This window comes from Antechinus flavipes, chromosome 1 (assembly GCF_016432865.1).
Source record: "Antechinus flavipes isolate AdamAnt ecotype Samford, QLD, Australia chromosome 1, AdamAnt_v2, whole genome shotgun sequence".
Lineage (NCBI taxonomy): Eukaryota > Metazoa > Chordata > Mammalia > Dasyuromorphia > Dasyuridae > Antechinus > Antechinus flavipes.
Window position 1 is genome coordinate 615,407,744 of NC_067398.1, and position 23,543 is coordinate 615,431,286.

Below are 23,543 nucleotides of genomic sequence, written 5' to 3' on the forward strand. Positions count from 1 at the left end.
ACTAATCTCTTCAGGGAGCAATCTTGGCAATGCTATCTCTACTCCTTTAATGACTGGAATCCCTGGGAAATCACTCTTGTATTCTGAAAAGTCATTGTGATGCATGCAAAAGAATATATTTCACCACTTTCTGAAAGAAGTGCCATTGAGCAGGACTCTGCCCTTAGCAGGTGTTCAGTAAACTGTTCTTGAACATTTTCCCTTAACTTTTAGTAACTGGAACTCCAGAGTCCTGAAGTACTTAAGGCAAGGCCAGTTTCCCTGAAAGACCAGTATGCTCTGACAGAGCATTTTCCATTGCTGTTTATAAAGAAGTTATCACTTGGAAGTGAACATGATTGAAGATTCCTTAAGCTTTGAAAGCAAGAGATAATGGTGTTTCCATTGACAATGATGTCTATTAAAATCTTATCCCCTACTAATGAACAATCACCTAATCCCTAATATAGCAAAGCTAATCCTATAGAATAGTTTCTGCTCACTTATTTATAAGCTTTTGCTTTCATCAGAAGAAATAACATTTATTACCTTTCTGGAAAAATAAATTCCTTTTTAACAAGGATTTTCTCAGATTTCTTTCTTATGACATGAGCCCCAGGATATATGTTTTAAAACGTGTCATCAGATGGATCCTGTTATAGATCTTCATATTAAAAGTATTTCTTACACAACAGAGCAGTTCATATAGAGCCTTACCAGAGCCCATCTTTGGGAAGGAGGGGCCTAAGAGAAAAGACAAAAGATAGGGAGAGAGCCCTATTCCATCCCTATTCTATCCTAATTCAGTTATGTCAGTCTACAACTGAGTTAGCATTCTTACATATGTAGAACATGCCTTAGTACAACATATCGTGTTTTATTTTTAGTGTATATTTATTATATGTCGAGTTTGTTAATGATATTGTGATCATAAGATCATAAATTTAGAGTCAAAAAGAACCTATTTATTTACCTGGTTCAATGCCTTCATTTTACAAATAAGGAACCTTAACCCCAGGAGGGTCATATCATTGTTCATGATCTTATAGGTAGGAAGAGGAAGAGCCAGGATCAAATGCCCATCATCCTCAGACTTCAAATCCAGTGATCAAGTATTGATAGTGCCTAGTACCTGGCACCTGGATCGTGCCTGGTATAGTAGGTGCTTAATATACTTTAGTGAAAAGTAATCTCAAACCATTAGTAGTGTTTTTCAGTGAAAACATTGATTAGTATTTATATAGTAGAAAAAAATAAATTATGTGACTAAGATCTTATTTTTTAATATTGCCACCAGTTCATTTAGCCTTTAGTACCCTCATTTGCCCATCATTGGAATGGTGGAAATAAGTTTGAGAACCTTCCAGTAAGGCTGATGTTAAGTGTATTGAAATAATATCATTAAGTTAATATTATATTTTCATTCAGTGAAAATGTTTATTGTTGCAAAATGTGAGTAAAGAATTTTGTTTATTATTGGAAAAAAATGCATATGTTCTTTCCATTCAGGTGTTCTTTCTTCCATTCAGCAATATCATCCTTAGCTGTTTTAAAGACAATTCCATCTTTGCCTGGGAATGCGATACACTTGTTTGTAAATATCAATTTCCACCACCACCAGCTGGGTCGGATTTGAAGTACAAAGTTTTTGCTGTTACCAGGTATGTAGTGGGGAGACGGGAAGGGTGTGTGTGTGTGTGTGTGTGTGTGTGTGTGTGTGTGTGTGTGTGTGTGTGTGTTTAACAAATTGTATTATTATCTTTTGTGAACCATTCCTTAAGACAAAAATGGGTAGGAGGAGAGGGAGTTCTTGGAGCAGAAAGCCTGTTTCTATTTTCTTCTGTGTATCATGACAGCTATTTTCTACTTTCTAATCATATAGGTTTATATATGTGTGTATGTTTAGAAAGGTATATCATATTTGTATAAATATAAAGTATTACATATGAACGTAAAGTTTTATATTTATAAACATGATTATTTTCTCTGACTAGAAAAAATTTTTAAGGAATAATGCAATAGTAACTTATGACATCATTAAAATTTCTCACTTCTGTCTTATGTAGAGATGGTCGAATCTTGGCTACTGGAGGTAAATCGAACCATATTCACTTGTGGTGTTTGGAAACTCAGCAGTTATTTAGAATAATCCAGTTGCCTACAAAAATCCGATCCATTCGCTATATAGAATTTATTCCTGACAGTTTTGATGCTGGTTCTAATCAGGTTAGTTTTGTCCTTTAAAGTCAAAAATATGTTGTTGCTGTTGTTTTTTAAATATATATGTTTTCTGAGCTGTAAACTATTTTCTAAAGAGACTGATTGATTGATCTAATTTTCAGGTCAGATTTTATACTATATGTTAGTGCCCAATTTATAGTTATTCTTATTTGTATAGCAGCATGGAGGTAAGAATTGGGAATCAACCTTACAACTAGGAATACTTGAGTATGAGTTTTGAATCTCACTTATACTGACTGTGTGACGTTGGTCAAGTCATTTAATTTCTCAGGCTTCTAAGTAACTCTTAGGACTAGAAGCTGCCAACCTGCATTGATAAGAGGAAGTTTCACAGGTATGATTAATGAAATCACAAGTCCTATCCCTATCACTAGCTTGGTCTTGATTATTTATTGTTTGTTTTAAGAACCTATATTAGTCCTCATACTTAAGATATTTCCAGTAAAATGTTTTGAGTCCTAACAGATTTTACAGAGACGTGTTTAAAATAATATTTCTATAATTGGACATTGTCTCTTTGTTTTAGATTCTTGGAGTGTTGGGTCAAGATGGAATTATGAGATTTATCAATATACAAAACTGCAAACTTCTTTTTGATATTGGGACCCTTGATGAAGGAATCAGCACATCAGTAATTAGTCCAAATGGGCGATATATTACATCAGTCATGGAAAATGGGAGCCTAAATGTATATTCTGTTCAGGTTTTAACCCAAGAAATAAATAAGGTAAGACATGAAGGCATACTAAATCATCAAAGACTTATTAAATACTGTGCCATTTGAAGTAAGCTTTGTGTATTTCTCTGTGTACTTTTTTGCTCTTTTTTATACTCCCTCTTTCACCTACTTAACTAATTTCCCCTCTCTTTTTTGGGTTGTTGACTTCCACATCTGTGTCTCTAACACTTACTGTAATTGTGTGATTTTAAATGATGTCTACATTTCTGAAACTGAGTATTCCTGAAACTATTTCCCACCCACTATCCCATTTCTGTGTTTTGTCCCAATAGACTTTTTTTTTTTTAATAGCTTTTTATTTACAAGATATATGTATGGGTAATTTTTCAGCATTGACAATTGCAAAACCTTTTGTTCTAATTTTTCCCCTCCTTCCCCTCATCCCTTCTCTTAGATGGCAGGTTGACCAATACATATTAAATATGTTAAAGTATAAATTAAATATAATATATGTATACATGTCCAAACAGTTATTTTGCTGTACCAAAAAAATCGGACTTTGAAATATTGTACCATTAGCCTGTGAAGGAATCAAAAATGCAGGTAGACAAAAATAGAGGGATTGGGAATTCTATGTAGTGGTTCACAGTCATCTCCCAGAGTTCTTTTGCTGATTGTAGCTGATTCAATTCATTATTGTTCTATTGGAACTGATTTCCAATGTGGGAGATGGCCGCATCCATCAGAACTGATTATCATATAGTATTGTTGTTGAAGTATATATAATGATCTCCTGGTTCTCTCATTTCACTCAGCATAAGTCTTTCCAGGCCTTTCTGAAATCATCCTGCTGGTCATTTCTTACCAAACAATAATATTCCAATTCACATACCACAATTTATTCAGCCATTTTCCAATTGATGGGCATCTACTCAGTTTCCAGTTTCTGGCCACTACAAAGAGAGCTTCCACAAACATTCTTGCACATATAGGTCCCTTTCCCTTCTTTAAAATCTCTTTGGGATATAAGCCCAGTAGTATCACAGGGTATGCTGGATCAAAGGGTATGCACAGTTTGATAACTTTTTGAGAATAGTTCCATATTGCTCTCCAGAATGGCTAGATGGATTCACAATTCCACCAACAATGTATCAGTGTCCCTGTTTTCTCATATCCCCTCCAACATTCCGCATTATTTTTCCCTGTCATTCTAGCCAATCTGACAGGTGTGTAGTGGTATCTCAGAGTTGTCTTAATTTGCATTTCTCTGATTATTGGAACATCTTTTCATATGTATAGAAATAGTTTCAATTTCTTTGTCTGAAGCCAATAATAACTTTTCATTTTCAAAATACATGCAAAGATAGTTTTCAACAATCACCCTTGCAAAACCTTGTGCTCCAAATTTTTTTCCCTCCCTCCCACTCCCTCCTCTAGATAGGAAATAATTCAATGTGTGTTAAACATGTAGTTTTTCTATATATATTTCCACATTTATCATACTGCACAAGAAAAATCAGATGAAAAAGGAGGGGGAAAAGTGAGAAAACAAAAAAACAACAAAAAAAGGTGAAAATAGTATGTTGTAATCCACATTCAGTTCCCATAGTCCTGTTTCTGGATGTAGATAGTTCTGTCCATCACAAGTCTTAGAATTGACCTGAATCACCTCATTGTTGAAAAAAGCCATGAACATCAGAATTGATTATCACATAATCCCAATAGATTTCTAGACCAAACCATGGGTGTGGGCTTAGAGCCTTCTTTCCTTTCTGTTAGCTCCCTGATTGACCTGTTCTTATGAATCTCCTGCCTTCACTCTCATTCGCTCTTTTCCCCAGTGCTACTTTTTCCCTGCATAAGAAAAAAAAACAGGTATAGATTAAGCCTTACTTTGTGCCAGGCACTGGACCTTATAAGCACTTTATAAAGATGATCTCATTTGATCTCACAGCAGCCCTGAGAAGTAGATGCTGGAAACAGGCAGCCAGAGGTTAATTGCTTTGCCCATAGTAAAACAGTAAGTGTCTGAGATTGGATTTGAAGTTGGGTTGCTTGGACTTTAGGACCAGCACTCTATCTACTTTGCTGCTTCTGTGGAAAGGGAATTCTCTTTTCCTCATCACTAAGTAGGAGTGTTTAACTCTCACTCCTATTTTTCAAGCACTTTTTCAGCCACCTTGGGAACAGTCCCTACCTTACTCATCTTTACCCCAGTCCATTCATTACATGAGTTTGCCACTGTAGGTCTTCCAGTCTTTACCATGAGGTTTCTCACTATTACCTGTCTTATTGCTCCCTGGACTTCATGCTGTTTGTACTCATGACATCTCTTAGAAACCTCTTTTCCTCCCCAGCATTCTTGCTTCTCTGATATCTTGATTCCACTAATCAGGGCCATCTTTGATTTCCATTTTAATCTGAAAAAACCTCAGTCTTTAACAGTGTTGAGAGTGAAGGAGACACATACACACCTTTAGGAACTGCTATGATCCTTCTAATAATTTAATATAGGATCTTAACCTATGATGTTTCCACTCCTGGGAAGTTGAAGATTTAAGAAGTTATGTATTTTCCCTTCCTTCCTCTGAACTATTGAGCACACCATTTAGTTGTTAATTGCTCTATACTGATTTCATTTTCTCCAGTTACACTAGACCATGTACTCTTTATCACTTTTAAATATACCACATTACTTAATAGTTTGTGCTAAACCTACAGCAGGCACTCAGCACATAGTTGTTGGTTAATTTAAATAGACTTTATTCTGTTAATTAGAGTGAGTTAAGTGCTGGGCTTCAAGTCTAGAAAACCTGAATTTGACTCTACCTGTTGTGACCCAGAGCTAGTTACTTAATCTCTGATGGCCTCAGAGATTATCTGTACTTTATGGTCTCTAAAATCTCTTCCAATACTAAATCTCTACTCTTTTGAATCTTTTATTTATCATTTGAACATTTACCATTTAGTTATTTAATTAGATAACTTTCTCATGCCATCAGGACACAGACCAATTTATTTCCCATTTAAGAGATGAAGACTCTACACTCTTTTTCAGGCTCCTGATCCCCTTTAACTTTGTTTTCCCTTTGGAGCCTTGGTTTTGTTCACCTTGATTGCTGTTTGTAAGTACTGTCCAGCCAGGTGACCTGACTCCCACATATCAAACCTTTGTCCAGAAAACCTCAAACTCTGGCTCAGTCACCAATATTTTTACCACTGATGCCACTGACCTTTGCCTCATTTTTTTTAAATGACAGCTTTTTATTGACAGAACATATGCCTGGGTAATTTCTTACAACATTATCCCTTGCACTTAATTCTGTTCTGACTTTTCCCTTCCCTCCTTCCACCTCCTCCTCCAGATGGCAAGTAGTCCTATTCATGTTAAATATGTCACTGTATATCGTAGAAACAATATATGTGTACAGAACCAAACAGTTCTCTTGTTGCACAGGAAGAGTTGGATTCAGAAGGTAAAAATAACCTGGGAAGAAAAACAAAAATGTAAACAGTTTACATTCGTTTCCCAGTGTTCTTTCTTTGGGTGTGGCTGCTTCTGTCCATCATTGATCAATTGGAACTGAGTTAGATCTTTCTCTTTGTCGAATATAGTCACTTCCATCAGAATACATCCTCATACAGTATCATTGTTGAGGTATATAATGATCTCCTGGTTCTGCTCATTTCACTTAGCATCAGTTCATGTAAGTCTCTCCAAGCCTCTCTGTATTCATCCTGCTGTTCATTTCTTATAGAACAATAATATTCCATAACATTCATATACCACAATTTACCCAACCATTCTTCAATTGATGGGCATCCATTCATTTTCCCATTTCTAGCCACTACAAACAGGGCTGCCACAAACATTTTGGCACATACATGACTTTTGTCTCATCTGATTTAAGGCCTGTTTTATAGAGACAATGAATTATTACAGCATTTATAACTGCCATCTGATTCATCTATTTCATGTATTTGAATGATGATTCTTCAAAGAATTATTTTGAAATGTTTCTCAAAAAGTAAAGGCTGGATATGGTAGAGCATGCCTGAAATCCCTGCTGCTAGGAAGGCTAAGTAAAGCTGGTAGATCTCTTGAGTTTGATAGTTCTGAGCTACAGTGGGCTAAAACAGTCACATATCCATACTGTGTGTGACATTAAAATGTGAGCCTTCAGAAGCAAGAGTCCACCACGCTGCCTAGAGAGGCAGGAGGAAAACAGATAGGAGCTCTTGTGCCAGTCAGATTGAGAAAGATAGGAAGACTCAGGCTTAAAAAAGGAAGGAAAAAAAGGAACCAAGTTGGGAAGAAGGAAGGATGGAAAATAAATTTTTTTTTTTCTCAGAAATTTCTCATGGACTTTAGCCTAAATAATGACCATAGACAGTAAAATTGAATTAGTTTAGCAATCTTATTTGCTCCAAGGTAACCACTTTGTTATTTATCTTTTAGCCACCTCCTCCTTTAGTGAAAGTAATTGAAGATTCATCCAAGAAGACAGGACCAGGTCAGCTTAAAGTAAGAGTGATAGGAGGAAAGGTACAGCGACCACGGAAAGCAAAGGATTGCAAAACCACAACTAGAATATTAAGAAACATGATGGACACTAACCTTGAAAATAAAGAGGTGAGATAATGGCCATTAGTTGACTTGCTTTAGTTTTGCCAAAGATATTCCTAAGAGATGACTATGGAAAATGATTTCCCCAAATAACTTTTCCTTGCCCAACATTTAATCAAAACTTGAATGGTAGACAACAGCACTAAAAGACCTAAAGAAACATTATTTTTTAAAATTCTAAAAATATCCTTAGAAGTAGGTTAAAAGGCCAGTGAAACAAATGTTACTTCAAAGATGGCTATAGGTTTATGCAAAAAAGAGAAGATCTAGGTTGTAAAGAAATAGGTAACATCACATAGAAAATGATTCAGTTTCCATCTTCCTCTTTGTAGAATGACCTTCCTGAAGGATTATGCAAAAAAAGCTTACAAACTTTATTGAGAGGCTATGGAGAATATCCAACAAAATACAGGTAAGAAGGGAAAAAATTCCTTAATACTATTCTTGGTTAATGGAGAGAAACTTTTTGTAAAATTATGTCTTAATTTCAGGATGTTCATTTGGCGTTCTCTACTACAATTGCCAGAAAATTATTCAGCATTTAATAGTCTACTAGATAAGGGTACTCACTGTGCATTTCTCAACATTCATGAAAAATACCCCATCAAGAGTAGGAAATTACTGAGAATTTTACAGAGGTATGTACAATATTTAGATATTGTATTTTTAGAAATCCATTGATGTGATAAATGTTGATTGATTTATTGATAAAGTATGCCCTTAGTTCTCAATTCTCCACACCAGTGGGATAGTATGTGTAATCTAGAAATGATTTTTATTTGACATTAGAATGTTTTCATAATCATTTTAAAATATGGATATGTCTAATGTTCTCAGAACCCAGGATACTGAACAATACAATAAGGCCACATTTAAGATGTAATTCAGGAGAAGGTAGAGCCTTACTCCTTACTCCTATTTTGTACTTGAGAGAGCATCCCATTTTATCCATGTGGCAGAATGTCAGCCTGTATTATTCTGTGTGTTATCTCTGAATTTGTTATTCATACTTTGAATTAAAGTATTTTGGTTTGAAAAAGTTCTAATTATATATTAGGTCATGTGAAAAGTAAAAGATAAAATAGGGTATTATTTCTCCTCATATTATTAACTGTTTAAAGTTTCCTTGTCTTTTGTTAATAGCTTAAAGTTATTTAAAAATGAACTTAAGTTCAAGACCCGCCTTTAACACATTTTGGCTGTTTTTACTCCAGCCAGGTCACTTAACCTATCAGTCTTCTAGGTTACTCTCTAAGGCCAGAAATTGCAGAGAAGGTGTCAACTTGCACTGGTAGAAAGCGTTTCCTCACCAATGAAAATCACAACTTCAGGATCCATCCTTATCCCTATCTTCAGAACAATGTAATATGGCCAACATACAGCATAGAACTGAAATCTGTTCACGTCTCAGAAACCATTTTAATAGAAGGGAGAAGAGTTACAAATGATCTAAATTGTATACAGACTTACCATCACCCTCTGTTTCTGGCCTCTTGAATCACAGCCTTTTGGGGAAGCATTCTATTTATAGTGTCCTGGGTCCAGTTGTTTTTTGACAGTAGGTAACCTTGGGTTCTTATGAATAGTCCACTTCACAGTTGGATAACCACTCTCACTATTGTAATAAGCACAAAATCACAGGAAAAAAAAATGATTAACATTTGAAGCAAAAAACCTTATTCTACTTTTCTTTGGATTGTGCTTTTTGACACTTTTTGAAACTTTTTGAAATTTATTTTAAATCTCTTTAATTGTAAGCTTATCAGTGAGTAATATTGCTACATTTTCAGAAGTGTTATTCAATACAGTGTCAAAGGTTCTAGAGCTGGAAAAGAACCTAAAAGATTGTTTTCCCTTGGTGGGAAGATTAAATACTGAATTGCTCTGCTGCCATATTTTTTTTAAGAAGCAGTAAATGAATTAAAACTTAGAATCTTGGGATTAATGCTATTCTTCCAATTAAGATACTACTAGTGATTCTTAAGACTTGTTTTATGATTAGATTATTCTGATATGGCAGGATAGATCCACATCTTCCTAATTTGTTAGTTTTGTAATAACCTTTATGCAGGACCCAGCAGCCTCTTGGAAAAATAGCAAAAGCTTAGTTTCTCCTATGGAAGTGCCAAGTCATACATATGTCTGTGAATCTTCAAATTATAATTATTACTTAGGAGAATTTTTTCCAAAAAACAAAAATCTCCCTTTAACCAATGTAGAGCATGCTTTTTTTTTTTTTTAAACTCCTGTAAATATTTTCTAGCCTCTTGGGCATTATTTCATTCACAGGACCATGTCTGCCTTAGCTCACTGGTCTGCTATCTTTGGTGACACTCCATATCTTCCTCTGTTAGCATTTCCATTCGTAAAATTATTCCAGAACAACCAGCTCGTCTGTTTTGAAGTTATTGCCACTCTCATAAGTAAGTAAAATTTTATCAAGTAATTACAATTAAAGAGTGAATTTTTATGAATTTTTTGAAGTGCTTTTTCCCACAGCATTGAAGTTAACAATGAAGTTAGAAGGAAAAAAAAACTACTCTCAATGTTAGACCTGTAAACTTTCAGTCTGATTAGTTTGAGTTAGGAGTTTGTAGATAATGACTTTGAGAGTTGAACTGAACTGGACAACTGAAGCCTGTTTGCAGAAAAAAACAAATCTTAATAGTCTGGTTGGATACATATGGCTCAGTATAAGGAATAGGCCTCTATTGCTTATCTCTTGAAGTTGTATTAGCTTCTCACTTTTTCAAATAAGAAATCAAATTTGACTTGAAGTAATTTAATATATCTCTCAGTAAGTAAGAAAGCATCAGCTAAATTAAATCTCATCACTTACATGAACTGATGCTGAGTGAAATGAGCAGGACCAGGAGATCATTATATATTTCAACAAAAATATTATATGATGATCAGTTCTGATGGACATGGCCCTCTTCAACAATGAGATAAACCAAATCAGTTCCAATAGAGCAGTAATGAACTGAACCAGCTACACCCAGCAAAAGCACTCTGGGATATGGCTATGAACATAGAATTCCCAATCCCTCTATTTTTGTCCATCTGCATTTTTGATTTCCTTCACAAGCTAATTGTACACTATTTCAAAGTCTGATTCTTTGTGTACAGCAAAATAACTGTTTGGACATGTAAAAATATATTGTATTTAACATACCCTAACATATTTAACATGTATTGGTCAACCTGCCATCTGAGGAAGGGGATGGGGGAAAGGAGGGGAAAAATTGGAACAAAAAGTTTTGCAATTGTCAATGCTGAAAAATTACCCATGCATGTATCTTGTAAATAAAAACTATAATTAAAAAAAATTTTTTTAAATTAGATCTCATCTATATTATTGATCACATCACTGGAAATAGTAGATTTTACTTATAGAAGTAAAAAAAAATTGAGATTATGATTTATGTATTTTTGGTAAGAATGAAAAATGCGCTTTCCACATGGAGTAGACCTGCTCTGTGAGTGTGACTCTCTAAGATAAGAGTTTTTTTTGTTTGTTTGAAACAAATGAAACATGGCCATTCTCACTCTGGGATGTTCATTAATGTGGACTTTTTCAGAATGTTTGCCAATTTCATTTTCTTGATTAGAAACCATCCCTCATGCAAATTGGCACCTGTCTTACTTTTTTGAATTAGAAAATTTATTGTCTTTACTGATGGGAAATTGTCTGTCCTTTAAAGATGGAATTGATTTTTGGCTATTTACAAAGCCAAGTTTGATGAGTAAGTCATGTGATAGTCTTTTTAGACAAAGGTAGACATTACGGTCACAATTTATTCAGTCATTTCAGTCATATTGACTCTTTGTGATCCTTTTTTTGGGTTTTCTTGGCAGAGGAACTAGATTGATTTGCCATTTCCTTCTCCAATTCTCCAACTCATTTTATAGAATAGGAAATTGAAGCAAAACAGGGTTGCATGATTTTTTCCATGGTCACAGCTAATAAATGGCTGAAGCTAGATTTTAGCTCAAGTCTTCCTGACAACATGACTGGTGCTCTTTCCACTACACCACCTAGCTCCCCTTGACTATTACACAGTAAGATTGTCTAATATGAAGGTCATAAACTGACATAGAAGAAAGTTCTCAAAAAGGAGTTTCCAAGATATTTTGAACATTTCCTAGAGATTAACATATATGCTCACAAGTGATTGCTTTGGAGGGCAACACTCATTTGACCATCTAAGTTTATATCCTTTAGTAGCCCTCTTCCCTATGCTGATCTTTACTTATTCTCATTATTTTGCAGTCATACCCAAGCACAAGGAGGGCTCTGTGAAATAGGTCATCAGCTAAATGACACCCTCTAGCCATCTCCACAATACATTTCACTGCCAAGAAAAGCCATCCATCTCGGCGTGGTGAGCAGTGGTATTGGCCTTCACACAGTTTTCTGCTCCCTTGTCGTCCTATCAGCACCCTGCCCACAGGTCTTCCCTCTGTTGAGCTCTGAGTTCTCTTACAACCATTATAATCAGAACAAAAGAAAAACATGTTCCAATAAATATAGAGAAGGGACTTCTGGCTCGGACTTTCATGGTCATCCTACAAGATACAGCTTACCAGAAGCCATAGGAAATTGACTCTGTGTGTCAGAGTTCTCCTTTAATTAAACAACATTCATTTAATCAGGTGTGTTTAACCTGGGGTCTATTAGTTTGGTTGTTGTTTTATGTTCCATTATTTAATAGGCCTGTTGACAAATTGATATAGCAGGGCCATTTAATATAGGATTTGATTAGGGATTTATTTTCAGTGGATCACCCTTTATATAACAAAAGAAGAAAGTCTAATTGAAGATGTTTGGTGCTTTTTATTAATCATTAGTAATATAATAGAACTAAAGATGGTTTTCAGAACCTATTTTCATTTAAAATCTTAGACTTCTGCTTTGAGATTATTGTGTCCTAGATATTAGGACACTGTAACATAATGTGTTGAGGGGGGATGACTTCCAAGATGGTAGAAAGACATAAGACCATGTCATACGAGAATTGTTTGAAGAACTGGGAATATTTACATTGTAAAAGAAGATGTTTAAGGTGTTAGAGTGAAATGATGTGAAAGTTAATTTTAAACATGTTCTTTGACCTCACGGTGACCTCCAGTCCTAACTCAAATCTCCACTATTCTCTCCTGTTGAATCCTGAGCTTTCTAGTCCTTGCCAGCCTTTAACTCTGGTTTATTCTCATCATCTGCTGAATGGAGCTAGAAGTCAGGCAACCATGCTTAGAGGATCCATTACAATCCATATTCTTTAATCTCACTTGAGGCATCACTGCAGCAAATCATTCCTTCCAATAGTCTCTAATTGGCTCTCTGCCCCACACCACAGTACCTTCTTCTTTTTTCCTCAAGCACTCCACAGCACTTTCTCCTATCCTTTCACCTTAGGGCTTCTCATATATCATGAAAATATTGAGACTATTCACTGCAACTCTCTCATCTCTGCTTTTCCTCTTATATCTCTTTTTAATTCATTTCCCATTCTCTTCTCTACTTCCTCTGATGAAGTAGTGTCCCTTCTTGCTAAGGCCAGCTCTTACATGTATCTTTGATCTCATCCCATTTCGTCTTTTCCAGCAGAATGTCCAAACTGTTGTCATCTCCCTTTCTCCCTCTGTCTCTTTCTCTCTCATCTTCAGTCTTTCTATAGGTGTCTTTTTTCCTTCCCTGCTGCCCATAAACATATCTAGATCTCTCCCATCCTTTAAAAACCTTCACAAGATTCTGTTTTCTCAACTGTCATCACGTCTCTCTTTTCTTTTCAGTTAAATTCCTTGATATCCACTTATACATAGTATCTCTGCTTGCCTTTAGACCTCATTATCCAGTATAAATTGTTGTCTCCATAGTTTACGAGGATATCTTCATTATTAAATCTAAATGCATTTTCTTCATCCACATTCATCTTAACCTCCTTACATCATTTAACACTTGATTACCTGCTCCTGGATATTTTCTCCTCTCTGAATATCACTTTTTTCTTGGTCCTTTTTCTGCCTGAGTCGACTACTCTTTAGATTTCTTTGATTTTCATCCTTGTCCCACTCACTGGGTACTCTCTCCCTCTCTCTCTTCCCTTCCCTTCCTCTCTTCCTTCCCTCTCATCCCCTCTCCTTCCCTGTCTTCTCCTCTCTCGTTCTCTCTCTTTCTCTTTTTCTTTCTCCCTCTCTCCTCTCTCTTATAATCCTCTGTGCCCCACTAACACACATACACATGCAGATGTGCAGATGCATCCTTCCTGATTCTAAAATTTCCCTATTAATGTTAAGGTAAACTTTACCACTGTCCTTCCAGACATCCAGCCTCCAATTCTTGGTGTTATCTGCAGCTTCTCAATCTCATCCCCCTACACACACACACACACACACACACACACACACACACACACACACACACACACACTTTCCACTTATACAGCCACACTCTAATCCAGGCCTTCCTACTTCTCAGCTGGACTATTTCAGTCATCTCCTAATTAGTCTCCCTGCCTCTAATTTGGCCCTCCTGTTCCTTAATACATCCTCCACAGAGTTGCCAAAGTGATTTTCCTGAAATTTAGGTCTAACCACATCACCTTTCCTACTCATTAAACTAATGCGGTCTGTTTTCCAGTCATCCAATTTTGTCCGACTTTGTGACTCCCTGGACCGTAAGCAAACCTTTCTAACTTCTATTATCTCTTCAAGTCTGTCCAAGTTCATTTTTGTTGTTTCTGTGCTGTTACCTCTGGGATCAAATATAAACTTGTTCTTCACAGTCTTTCTCTTTCCTTCCATCTTCTTAATACATTAGCTCCCTCCTTAATTGCTCTTTTAATGCAAGACAATCAGTTTCCTGTCTCTGTGCCTTTTCACTTTCTGCCCCATTTACCTTAAATGAACTCTTTCCTCACTTTTACCTTTCAGAGTCCTTGGCTTTCTTTTAGACTCCCATTCAAATGCCACTTTCTGCAAAATGCCTTTTCTAGTAAATTCTCCTCTAAGATTACTTTGTATCTACTCTGGTTTTGTGTCTGTATTTATGCCTATTTATGTACATGCTTTCATCTCCATTAGAATGTAAGCTCCTTGAGGGCAGGAAATAATGCATTTTTGTCTTTCTATCCCTAGTGTTTAGCAGGGTGCCTAATGAATAGTAAGCATTAGCAGAAGATTAGCTTCTCAAATAATTTATTGATTTGATGGATTGTCACGTGCAAGAGAAATATGATTCATCTTGTTTGAGCCCAGAGACCAGTAAGTTGGACTAGTGAGTGGAAATTTCAGAGAACCAGATTTAAGTTCAATCTTTAGGAATTTTTCCATATAATTAGATTTTGTCTTTTTTTTGTCCAGTAGAGTTGCTCATCATAGAAAGTCTTGAATTAGGGGCTAAATAACCACTAAACTAGGGATTTTATAGATGAGAAAATTTGTGTTTCAGGGTATAGCTTGGACTAGACAATCTTTCAAGTACCTTCCAGCTTTGATGCTATGATTCTATGATGTTGATTATTTCTTAATTTAATACTTAATACTTTTGGGTTTTTTTAATTAATTTTTATTATTATTATTTTTACTGTGGATATTCTCTGCACTGATATTGTTTTGCCAGCCCTCCTATCCCTTGGTACATAGTCCTCAATAATATTTGAATCCAAAAATTCATTACCTTGCAGCCAAACTGGTGATGAGCCTCTGGGGATTTTGCTAAATTGGTCCTTGGAAAATATTGTATGTCCACATCATGATCGTTTCCATCAAAGGAGCATATGATCAATGGTTTAGGTTTTCAGAAGCCAAATCCCTCTTTCCCCGCCTTTCCCATCAGAAGGCTTCAGAGTAGGGCCAACAATGTCAGCATGAAGGGGTGATTTGTATACCTTCTAGTTATAATTTATAAGAATTTCTCCTCCATTTTTAAATTTAAAAAGTGGTTATGGGTTTTTTTTTTAACAAATAGTACTTGGAGATTTATGAGTTTTGCCTAGGTTTATGAATGCTGTCTTTTACTCCTTTCTTACACATTGCCTTTTAGAAATTCAGTGAATTTGCAAAATTTCTGAAGAATGAGAGGTTATTTATTTAGTCTATTGTTGTAATACAGAAATCTATGTCCTCTGCTTTTTGTACATTTGAATAATAGTGCTTTAAGTGGACATATTTTAGTCAGCAGGGATCACATAGTACATGGAGGACCTGTGATTTCATTAGTGTAAAGAATGACTTTCACCAAGCAGATCATAATCCATAGTTTAGTGTTGGACCCATACCTTCCTGACTCAAAGCCCCATCCTCTCTCCACTATCACATACTACCCCATGATTGCAGAGTGCTCTCACAGAAAACAGGGCACTACATGAATGTAATCATTATCCATTTCTTCCTTCACAGTTAATTGGTGTCAGCATTGGTTTGAATATTTTCCTAATCCACCTATCAACATCCTCAGTATAATAGAAAATCTTTTGGCCCATCATGACAAGGAATTGCTGCAGCACTATATGAACTGTGGAATTACAGCCCAGGTAAGATGTTCTCTGCTTCTAGGGACCAAAGCTGCCCTTTGTATTTGACCTTTGCTTAGGTATCAGTCCAAATTGTGGCACACTTTCACTTTGTAAAACCTTACACAAATGGCACAGCATCTTCTACACTTGTCCTCTTAAGAAATAAGTCTTGTCTGTTTCCAAAACCTATAAAGTAATAAAGGGTAAAAATTACAGAAATTTTTGATAACTTCAGTGTAATGTTTTTGTTGTTTCTGTGCTGTTATAAACTCCTTGTTCTTCACAGACTTTCTCTTTACTTCCATCTTCTAAATACATTAGCTCCCTCCATACACACCTCTTTTAATACAAGACAGTCAATCTCCTGTTGTCAAACCAGAATTACTCAGCATTATCAGTACATTCATTTTGAAATGTGCCTATCAAACTAATAAGTCTTTTCTTTTTCATTTTAGTTATATGCATGGCCCCTCCTAGAAACGGTATTCTCAGAGGTTCTTACAAGAGAAGAATGGCTTAAAGTTTTTGACAATGTCTTTTCTAACCATCCTTCGTTCCTACTCATGATTGTTGTGGCCTACAACATCTGCTGCAAGGCACCTTTACTTAACTGTAATCATAAAGATGACTTTGAGGTACAAATCTGTAATTTTGTAAATTGAAACTCTCCATCTGTGTGTTTTAGTTGCCAAAAAATAGTCACAATACCATTGGATTTTATGCTTTTTACTTTTTCATTGTTAAATATAATTTATACCGATTATCCTACTAGAAACATCCTATTTCTTGACAGATAAAGCATATAATATTTAATTTTTTAAAAATGAAAGTACTTGTAACATCCTATTTCTTGACAGATAAAGCATATAATATTTAATTTTTTAAAAATGAAAGTACTTGTAACCCATCTTAAAACTTAAAGGCATATCAGAGAAATAGCCTCAAGTAAAGTTTCTTTTTTCACTTTTTAATATTCCTTTTTTTTAAACCATGAGCTTGAAGAAAACAATTTTAATTATTAGAATGAAAAGTTTTTTTGTATCCACCGAGAATAAATAATCCAACAGCACTGATAACCTTTCCTGCTCACATAAAAGTATTTATTGCCTATGAGACATATTTAGTTAGTTCTCTAAAGGGCTCAGAATTCTTTCCACATTTTGCTGATTTTTCTTCTAGCAGACAACCTTCTGCTTAATTTCATAAATGTGACTGATATAAATATTCAGAATTGATGATCACATTTTGTCATGGAAACTTCATTGGTAGTCTAACTAGGAACTTCTTCAACTTTAGATAACAATCTCTACTGCTTTCAAGACATTTCTTCATGCAGAGTGAAATCAGCAGTACCAGGAGAACAATTTATGTAACAGCACTGTAAAAATGAACAATTCTGAAAGACTGAAAAACTAATTAGTGCAATGATCTCCCACAATTCTACAAGACTGAAGAGGAAGTACATTCTCCACTTCTTGATAAAGAGGCTAGGGATCCAGAGTACTGAATGAGATCTTTTCTGGAAGTGGCCAATATGGAAATCTGTGTTATTTGATTATGGGTATTTATTACAAGTGTTCGTTTTTCTTTTTCTTTTTTCTTAGAATGAGGGTTGGGCAGAGAGAAGGTAGAAGAACAAGAAAAAAAGTGCTTGTTACATGAAAAAAAAGTTTATTAAAAAGAAAAGAATATTAAAAGTGAAAAAAGCAACATTTCTTGAGACTGTTTCTCTAATATGTCTTAAAATTTTAAGGCATTATATAATGACCATTATGCTGAATTGGGTTACAAACACTTTAATTTTTTTTATCACATAACAAGCATTTATTTTCTTGTTCGATCTTCTTGACTCTCTCCAGCACCCACCTGGGGGGAAAAAAAGAACATTTGTAACAAATACCCATAATCAAGTAAAATAGATTTCCATGTTGGTCACTTCCAAAAAAAGTTTGTCTCATTCAATACTCTGGATTTATTGCCTCTTTGTCAAAAAGTGGAGAATGTGCTGTTTTTTCAGTCATGTAGAATTGTGGGTGATCATTGTTTTGTGTGTGTATAGATATGGATATTTATCTATATATACACACAAACACATGTACATATATATTTTTGTTTATGGGTGTTTGTTTTTTGTTGAGGCAATTGAGGTTAAGTGTCTGAGCTCAAATTTGAATTCAAGTTCTCCTGATTCTGGGACCAGTTTTCTATCCACTGCATCATCTAGCTGCCCCAGGACTCATGTATGTTTTTTAAAAAGTATTGTATCTCCTGGGAAAATTCCCTGTTGAAAATAAACTTGTTTGATTTTTTAAAAAGAAGTAATACTCTATAACTGCATTCACAAAAAGAAAAACCTTATTTTTAAAAGAAATTTTTCTTACAGTATTTTTTCCATCATCGTAATAACATGGATATAACTGTTGTAATTCAAGAAGCCTATCGCCTCATGCTTTGTACCCCAGCTGATATTCATCCAGAGACCATGCTTGATGACTTTATACCTCTGACAAAAAGCCAATACCCAGTCTTTAATAAGTATCCCAAATTCATCGTGGACTATCAAACTCAAGAACTAGAAAGGATAAGGAATGATGAACTGGAATACTTAAAGGAGAGGTAATGATGGAATAATAATAACAACAGTAATAATAGTAATAATGGAAACATTATGATTATCCTTTTAAAGTTCGCAAAATTCATTATATGTTATCTCATTTGTTCTGAAGTGAAAAATGGTTATTTGTCATGTGTAAACTGAATATCTTATGAATATAAACAAGGGTTATGCATAAGAACACATTTAGAAAGTGGGTTTTTTAAAACCCTTTTTAACCATTTTTTCAGCCATTCATCAGAAAACTGGTAAAGGCCATTCTGCTGTTGTAAATCTTAATATTTTTTCAGTTTACAGCTATATCAATAAAGGTATTTTAGTGTGTGTATATATATATATATATATATACATATGTATATACTATTTAGTATATATAGTAGATATATTTGTTTCTTGTTTCACTTTAGATTTAAAGACTACTTATAATGAAAAAAGATCTGAAATTTTAAAAATGTACTACTTCTTAACACTTAGAGAAAGCATTTTCTGAAGCATTTAAAATTTTTATTTTGTCCAAACATAATCCTAGTGTCCACCCAAATCAAGCCTGTCTTGGTAGATTAGTAAATTTTTACATTCATTTAAAAAACTTTAAAAAGCAAAAGACCTTTTTATTGGTATTGATCTTTTGATGTCATTTTTCATAACAATACCTGAAAATGTTTTAACTCAGGCAGGCAGTACATGAAGTGGAAGCTGAAATAATGCGACAGAAAGATGAAGACCAAGTTTGGTACCAAAAACAGAAGTTGTTGCGTGAGGCTGAGGACAAGAGGAGGGATATTCTTCTGGAAGAGGAGAAGAAGCTCGTAGAACAAAGAGATAGGTACATAATAGGAAATTGTGTCTTGTCTATACGAGATCAATTGCATTATTTTTTACTTTTTTTACTCTTAAACTTTAGAAATTCAGTATCATTTAGCTTAAGAGCATTCTAGTTAAGCATTTAATTTCCATATACAGTTATACCATACAGAGATTGGTGAAGTGTCAGATAAGTAGGATGTAATAAAACCCACTTTATACTAGAGCTACTCTGAATATAAATTAATTTTTCTTTGATTATTTGAAAAGCACTGCAGTTTTTTATGTGGCCACAGAGCTATCTATCATCATGAACATCTGTGGCTTTATTGACAAATCACAAAAGTTCTAGTTAATAGAATTCTAGATAAACCAGCTTTTGCTGGTTTATTTCATTCAAATTCTGTGTAACACCATCTTGTTAGTTTTGCTTTATAATAGCACATATGTGTCTTAAAAATTTTTTCCTGACTATGTAATCCCTTCCATTATACTATTCAGAACTTGTCTTTTGAAAAAGTCCTTCTTCTAGTAAACTGCCTCTTTGTACTCACAAATTTGTAATTCAAAATATCTGTTAATTAAAATTGTTGAGAGTGGGTTAATTGGACTTGTGAAGTATGCTTTGATTCGTATTCTATAGTAGTGGCTTAAGAAGTTTATTTGCAATATGAATTAAAAAAAAAACCTTCAAGCCATTGGCTTCCTTTTAATAAATACTAAAAACAACCCAATGCTGCTGAAGCTAGCCTGGCACAAAATGTCACATTCTTCTTTTGAACAAAAGTTAGAAATGGGTTTTCATTTGTTTACAACAATTGGGGTAACAGACTTAACAGAGGAACTTTTGAGTATGAGAAAGATGGCCAATGGTGCATAGGCAATTTTTCTAGTCATAGTGAATTCAGGCTTGTTTTATCATTGTAAAGCTTTCATTTCCCTGTTGTAAACACAGCTGTAGAACAATGGAACCCATTAAACAGAAAGTAGATGAGAATAGGTGAAGGCCAGCTGTTGTTGCAAAATTTAATATTTTTTGATTTAGAGCTATATCTGGAAAGGTTTTATTTGTTCTTGTTGCATTTTGGGTTTAAAGACTAGTTGCCGTGAAAAGAGATCTGAAATTAAAAGAAATACAGCTCCTTAATGCTTCAAGAAAGCGTTTTCTGCAGAATCAGCTGGATCACCGTGAAATGGAACTGAGAAGACTAGATGATGAGATTGAAAGAAAGGTTTGTTATTCTTATTTAAGTATTTTTCCTGAGAAATTATTATGTGGATCATATTACTGACACATTCAAAAAAGTTGGAACAAGACAGTTTTTTTCAAATTTGAAAAATATACTTCTGTACTAGGATAACTTATGTAGTAAAAGAATAACCCGAATTTTCTGTGTCTTTTTATCTTCTTTGAATATTTTCCTTATACTCAGATATCATTTACCTTACTATAAACAGTAATTTATTCATTTTATTCAATTTATTCATTTATTAATGAATTTATTAATTTATTCAAATTATTTTGTGAGCTTTAAAATTAATCTTATTTCCCATTTCTTTGAAGTGTGCAATATTGTATATCTTCTTTCTAATATTAATAAACTGAAGACTGAGAATTTAGGTCTTGATTTTTCCCACCCATAGATTAATTGTTGCTAGAATTTGGTGTATTTCTTTTCATTTCTAAAAATATTCCCATTTCCTATTTGGGGAAAATCTTGTATGTACAAACTAATACATTTCCACATAGTCCTCTAACAAGAAAACATTCTGTTGTCTTCAATAAGCATAAAGAAAAGTTGTGTCTTATATTGTGTCCATAAGACCAAGCCATTAGGATTTTTAGGGAATACTGAGGATATAAAGCACTTCCAAAATTACTGCATGGAATGTCATGACTTTCCTCTTCATTGTGCTGAGAGGAACAATTATAGGGACTTGATTCTTGATTGATTTGTGAGGTAATTCACCCAGCCTTTCTTGATCACCCATCTCCCATCAGCATCTAAAGATGTCTCAAACTTATAAAATAATTTGTAAAACTCAGAAAATGTCTTATAGTCATTTAAACTCAACATCCAAATGTCCAAATTAACATATTATTTCCCCCTCTAAAGCCTCTCTTCTTCCTAACTTCCCTATTACTGTTGGATTCCACCATCCTTCCAGTTATCCTCGCTCACAATCTAGATATCATCCTCATCTCCTCAGTTTCACTCCTAAACCTCTCCATCCAATCTATTGCCAGGTCTTGTCAGTTTCACATTTATAACATCTGTAAATCCCCCTTTTTCTCCTACAATATTGCTACCACTCTAGTGCAGGCCCTCCTCACATTATACCTGGATAAATGGTTGGTTACACCTGGTTGGTCTTCCTTTCTCCAATATATTCTCATTCATCTGTCAAATTGATCTTTCTTTTAAAGAACAAGTTTGAATTTGTTTTCCCCTGTTTCTGTGAATTCTATGGGTACTTAGGATCAAATAAAATATCCTCTGACTTTTAAAATCACTCTAAACTGGACCCTTCCTACTTCTTACTTCCCAATCGTCTCAGTCCTTACATACACTTCCCACCAGAAAAATTGTGTTTGTAATCTTAGCCTTATAATCATTCCAAGAATAGTTTTTTGAAATGACCTCACAAGAAATAATTGAGTGGAAACAATTTGAGTAGAAAGGTGGCCAAGCAAGAGACCTTCTCTCCTGACCCAACAATCTCAAAAAGTGTCATCTAGAAACTGCCATACACACAATGCATAACAACAAAAACTAAATAATTAAATTTGCAAATATTATTGGTAAGTTTGTGACACTTGTACTTCTGAAGTTATTGAAGCCTAAAACTCTACTCAGAATTCTGAAACATTCTGTACAAGAGACAAGTGACGTGTGTAAGTAACACGAGCAATGCTGAGACCTTTAGGTTAATTTGATAGACATATTATAAAAACTAGTGAAATGATCTCAATTGGGTATAAGAATTCAAACTTGGAATTATATGCTGCCATACATTAGAATGTATTGATTTTAAAAGTTTCCATAGATAAGATCATTAAATACTTCATTTAATCAGTAAGATTTATCAATTTAAGTTATAGCAGCTGGGATTTTAGATTTTTCAACTTGCCCCAGTTTATAACTAGAGTACAAAAATGGTAAGAATTACCATCTGTTCTTATGAGTTTCAGAAATGAACATATGGTAATAGTGTTTTCTCTTAATTTAAGAGACAACTTTAAATGAAAGATTATTTATATTGAAATCAAGGAGCAGTATTTTTTTAATATCTCATTCAGGCACCTATTTACTATCATTGTACCCACTTTCACAATGTGTTTATCAATTTAAGAATACTTAGCTCTGAGATGAAAGTGTTTTGCAAATTTGTTTTGTAACACTGCATTGTTCTTCTCTAGGTATCTTTGAGAGGTGAAGAAGTTGAAACTATAGCCAAAGAAGTAGGATTACAAAAGTTAGAAATTGAAACTCAAAGAAGATTCTTGGAACAGGTATAAATTAATTCTTGCAACTATGAGCAAAGTCTGGTTTTGAGAAATCTTATATTAGGCTAGAGCAGTTCACTATTGGTTTATCCATACTGATCAAAGTTAGATTTTTGATTTGTATTGGTGCTCAGTGGTGGGTATATGGCTGCTGAAATTTTGAAATTCAAGGGTGATGGAAGTAAGGCTGAAGTTTACCTTTATAAGTATGCTATAAGAAAATTAATAGTAGTATTCCTGAGAGAACTTCGGTTTTTAGGAGCTTAACATATGAATTTCATGCAAATGAAGTTGACAATCTAGTCTATTAATCATTATTATATAAAACTTTTCTACTTCAGATTAGTGAAGGAAAGATGAGGGTAATTTGTTAAATACTTTTGTTTTGCCTTTTGTTTTTGTATTTTCATTTTTTAAAAAAGTTTTATCAAGATTTTAATAACACTAGAAAAAGGGAACATTTCTATATACAATATAGAATTCAAGAAAAGGATTATACATCAAACCATGAATTTCTATCACAGTTGCTTTATTCTTTTTTAAAGCATATTATAAATTTAACACGGTACTTT

The 23,543-nt window shown here is 34.3% G+C and overlaps 1 protein-coding gene across 1 annotated transcript in view; it reads left to right on the top strand.

Moving 5' to 3' along the window:
* TBC1D31 (TBC1 domain family member 31) overlaps positions 1 to 23,543 on the top strand; it is a 75,262-nt gene that overhangs the window by 25,536 nt on the left and 26,183 nt on the right. The window contains exons 5-17 of the mRNA XM_051971039.1: positions 1,489 to 1,640; positions 2,046 to 2,205; positions 2,747 to 2,947; positions 7,359 to 7,532; positions 7,859 to 7,938; positions 8,018 to 8,164; positions 9,816 to 9,949; positions 15,930 to 16,063; positions 16,501 to 16,680; positions 18,429 to 18,661; positions 19,333 to 19,485; positions 20,560 to 20,695; positions 22,885 to 22,977. Coding sequence (XP_051826999.1) covers positions 1,489 to 1,640; positions 2,046 to 2,205; positions 2,747 to 2,947; positions 7,359 to 7,532; positions 7,859 to 7,938; positions 8,018 to 8,164; positions 9,816 to 9,949; positions 15,930 to 16,063; positions 16,501 to 16,680; positions 18,429 to 18,661; positions 19,333 to 19,485; positions 20,560 to 20,695; positions 22,885 to 22,977 — 1,977 coding nt within the window. The remainder of the gene's footprint in view (positions 1 to 1,488; positions 1,641 to 2,045; positions 2,206 to 2,746; positions 2,948 to 7,358; positions 7,533 to 7,858; positions 7,939 to 8,017; positions 8,165 to 9,815; positions 9,950 to 15,929; positions 16,064 to 16,500; positions 16,681 to 18,428; positions 18,662 to 19,332; positions 19,486 to 20,559; positions 20,696 to 22,884; positions 22,978 to 23,543) is intronic.